At 64.0% G+C, this 4,261-nt stretch overlaps 1 protein-coding gene across 1 annotated transcript in view; it reads right to left on the reverse strand.

The window, feature by feature from the left end:
• MAD1L1 (mitotic arrest deficient 1 like 1) overlaps nt 1-4,261 on the reverse strand; it is a 148,432-nt gene that overhangs the window by 70,673 nt on the left and 73,498 nt on the right. The window contains exon 12 of the mRNA XM_004705883.2: nt 2,121-2,261. Within this exon, the coding sequence (XP_004705940.1) occupies nt 2,121-2,261 (141 nt within the window). The remainder of the gene's footprint in view (nt 1-2,120; nt 2,262-4,261) is intronic.

Consider the following 4,261-nt stretch of genomic DNA (forward strand, 5'->3'; position numbering starts at 1 on the left):
GATGGGTTAGGGTCTGCATCACCTCGCAACAGCCTCTGGAAGCCCTGAGGGCTCGAAACCAGCCCTCGGCTGCTGAGCAAGAGGGCTCCATCTGAGCCCACCTAGAGGCTCCCAGGAGAGCTGGCCACCTGCCCCCAGAGCCCACAACCTAGGGATACGCGGGCTTGTTCCACGCTGCACGCGGTGCCAGAATCAAGTGATGGCACCCAACCTGGCTATGAAATGAGAACTCCCATGTCCTTGCTCGCCCACCTCACGCTCCGTCCACATCACCAATCCACCTGACCATCGATCCGCCCATCTGTCTGTCCATCTATCTATCTGTGCATCCATACGGCATCTGCTTGAGCCTCCGTCGAGGCATCTGTGGGACCATCCGTCCATCTATGGGTCCAACCATCACACATACCTGGCTGTGCGTCCATGTACACACGCCCCCATCCACCCTGTGCCCCGCCCCCCACCGATCTGTGCACCCAGCCAGCCAGGCCCCCAAGCTTCTGGACACCCACCAGAGTATTGTGGCGCCCACCCATACCGCCCAGTTCCCCATAACCCGGCCCCTCCATCCAGCATTGGTTGCATGGGAAGCCTGCTGGGTGCCCTGGCTCTCAGCTCCCCTGGGATCACCAGGAGAGAACCCCAGGCCCTGTGCATGCCCAGTGCCTCTCTCCTGAGTTCAGCTCAGACACGCCAGGACCCACCCCGAGCTGAGCACCCTGCCCTGCACCTGCCCTGGGTCAGTGCAGGAGGGGCTGACAGAGCCCCCACCCACATACACACACACAGCGGGGGAGCAGGAGTTGTGCCCTGTTCTCCCAAGGGCTCCATGCGCACTGAGGAGGGACTCTGATGGCCGGTTTTTCACACAGTCACCAGGTGGGTCTTGGTCACTGGTGTCCCCAAGCGGCGCCCAAGATGACACGGGGTGAGGGGCACAAAGCAGCTCGGCTCTGCCTCCCCCACCACATGGGCTTCTGCAGCACTCCCTCAGGGCAGCTTGCACCCTGATCTGCCCTGCCCACCCTCCACCTTCCCCTGCACCTCACCCCACCCCAAGGCGGTGCCCTGCCTGCCCTCCATATCACTACCTTCCCCTCCACCCCTTCCCCACCCCAAGGCGGTGCCCTCCACTGCCCTCCACCCCTGCCCACGTCTCGACCCCGCCCCCACTTCAAGGTGCTGCCTGCTCACAAGTAGGGCCGGCAGCCCTATCTGCTGCCACCTAGTGGTGAGCTTGGGCTCTCAGAGGCCATCTCTGCCCTATCCAGAAGCCGATGGTGGCCCTGACCTAGCAACAGCTCACAGCGAGTGGGGCTGGCAGCACACAGGCATGCCCACCTCGGGCTCTGAGGGCAGGAAGCTCCCGTTGACCTGCCAGGGCACGGGGCACAAAGCACTAGGTGAAAGAGGCAAGTGGTGGGGCAGAGGCCCTGACCAAGCAAGACCCCGTTCCACAGGTCCTGCCTGCAGAGCCTGGTGCTGGGCAGGAGGGGCAGCCACAGTGGGCAGTGCCAGAGGGATGCTTGGCCATTGCCTGAGGGGCAGCTTCAGGCCAGGCTGAGGCCCAGGAGGGCAGGGCACAGGGAGGGGCAGCAGGACCTTGGTGGGCTCTTAACCCTAACACAAACACTGAGTCACAAAGCCACCATCTGTCCACACACCGCTTCATGCTGCAGCCAGCTCCCACAGTATGTGCTTGGGGAGCCGCTCACCTGGGTACCAGTCCACCCACGCACTCACCCACCTGCCAGCCCACCTACCCACCCACCCACCTGCCCGTCCACCTACCAATCTGCCCACCTGGTCTCCTGGCCACCCGGCCACCAGCCCCTGGGGACACACAGGCTGGTCTCTACAATCAGGGCTGGTTTCTGGGTGTCCTGGGGGCCGTGGTTGGCACACTCGCCGAGGACATGGCATTGCTGCCCACTGGTCCAGCACCCTGTTCAACAATGGGGCCCACTCGGAGGGGGCTGGGCAGTAGCAGTGTCTGCAGGCCCAGAACAACTCACGTGCCACAGAAAGGCAGGGCCATAGGGCCACCAGAGCAGATGCCCACCGGATGGTACCTGCTCCCACCCCCACGAGGCCCGGCCCACCGACCCACCAGCCCTCACCTCGACCTCGGAGCTGTGGGCGTGCACCTTCTGGACCATGTCCTCCGCCTCTCGGATGCGGCGCGTCAGCTGCGGGGAGTACTCAGCTGGCGTCAGTTCGCTGTCATAGGAACCCAGGATGGCCCGCATGCCGTCCCGTTCCTGTGGGAGGGTCGGGGTGAAGGGGCGTCAGGGCAGGCACAGGGGTCACCTTCGTGGTTTGGGACAGTCCTTGGGGAGCCCCCAGGGATCGGGAGCCGGGGATGCCTGCTCCAGGACACCGAGGGTGTGGGGGCTCAGATGCTGCTCTGAGTGACCAGGGGAGCATGGTGTCTCCCAGGACAGCCATGGGGACCGAGTTCCGCGCACCCCCCCCCCCCCCACACACACACACACAGCCGACACTGTGCCTGGCTCAGGACACAGCCTTGGCTGGCCCAACCTTCCCAGGGTGGTGCTTCCTTGGCCTCTGGACCAGCCCACGCCCACACAGCATCAGACTCCAGGGCCCAGAGGGGCACAGGGCTCACAGTGGCCACCAGGGCCCTCTGTAAGCTGAGCCCACCATGCCACTGTCCCCAGACCCTTGCCAACATCCCCTGGAAATAACCAACTGCGCCCCCAGGTATGCCATGGCTTCAATGCCACCGTCACCCTGCCCTCAGGGGACAGCTGGGTCAGCACAGTGGGTGTCCAATGGCTGAGCTCTGCTGCCCATCACCAGGCCTTTCTTTCCTACTCCGACTCAGGCTGGAGGTTCTGCTGAACCGTGCTCAGCATCATAGCTGCAAAAAGGTGGCTACCAGCCAGGAGGTAAAGCCGGGCCCCACAGGGCAGGCAGGGCTGGAGCACACAGGCACATGCACATGGATGTGCACACATCCACGGACCTCCCTCACTCCTACACGGACACACATGCACACAGTCCCAGCCATCCCACCCCTGGACTCACTGCCCCTCGGCCTGGCCTCGCTGAGCTTCAGGGCTTCACCTGCAGGACAGAGACCACCTGGCAGACGCAGGGTCTACCACTGTCCTGGCTGTGACGTCCTTAGGTTACCGAGAGCCTCATCTTCCGCCCCAGTGTCCCACGAGGCCCTGTGCGCATCCCAGAGCCCATGAGGCACCAACAAGCGGAAACCAAGAGGCCCCCCCAACCCCACCAGGGGCCGGGAGGGGCCCCCAGCACCGCCCTCACCACCGCCATGGCCTGACTCATGCTGGGCCACCCACTGCAGCCTGCTGCCCAGCGCCTTGGGACACACTGCCTGGCCGCCCAGCAGGCAGCCACTCAGCGCTGGAAACATCCTCCCCCAAGTGTCCTCCTCCCGCCCCCACCATCCGCCTCGGCAGCTGCAGTCACCTCCACTTATCGCCACACCGCACAGGAAATGGAGGGAACTATCACAGAGCCGCATGGTCCAGCCCATCACCGCCCTCGCTCGCTGGCTGGCTCTAGGGGACAGGGCCACTGGAGGCTGGGTGAATGGAGGGGTCAGGGCAGACACTGCTTGCTGGGTCCCACTTCCTGTGCCAACCTCCCCTGCCTCCCTGTCTGTCTGCAGACCCCAGGGCTGGCCTCTGGGACCCCAGGGCCAGCAGAGCCGCAGGCGGACTGGTGGTCAGTAACAGGAAGGTAGCCTACAGGAAGAGCAACCCAGTCAGGACCCAACACACAGCACGCCAGCCCCAGGCTCTACCAGCCCCAGGCTCTACCCCAGCCCCGCTCCCCTCCCTCCAAGAACTGCTCTGTTCATATGAACTTGCACCTGCGGCTGCGTCGTGAAACCCCAGTCTGACCTGTGGACTCCGGCCCCACAGACCAGTGGCTGGTCCAAGGTCACAGGCAAGGGCATGTGCAGACAGATGCCTAGGGAGGTGAGCTCCTTCCCTGTGCTGTGGGCATGGGCCTCACCTGTCTGCTCAGCCGGTGCTGGCCACCAGCACCAAAATCAGATGGCAGATGGACACACAGATGCCAGACCTTTCACTGTCTGTCACCTACACACCGTGCACTCCCCCACTGCCATCCTGCCGGCGACAACTTGCTGTGACCTTACAGGACAAAGCAGACCTGCCCCAGTGGGCTCCGTTCCTGTACTTCTTCACAGATATGTAGAGCCTCACCTTTCTCCCCAGGAACTGCGGACCTTGTAGTGAGC

This window comes from Echinops telfairi, unplaced genomic scaffold (genome assembly GCF_000313985.2).
Source record: "Echinops telfairi isolate 266 unplaced genomic scaffold, ASM31398v2 ScPeMD7_5;HRSCAF=22, whole genome shotgun sequence".
Lineage (NCBI taxonomy): Eukaryota > Metazoa > Chordata > Mammalia > Afrosoricida > Tenrecidae > Echinops > Echinops telfairi.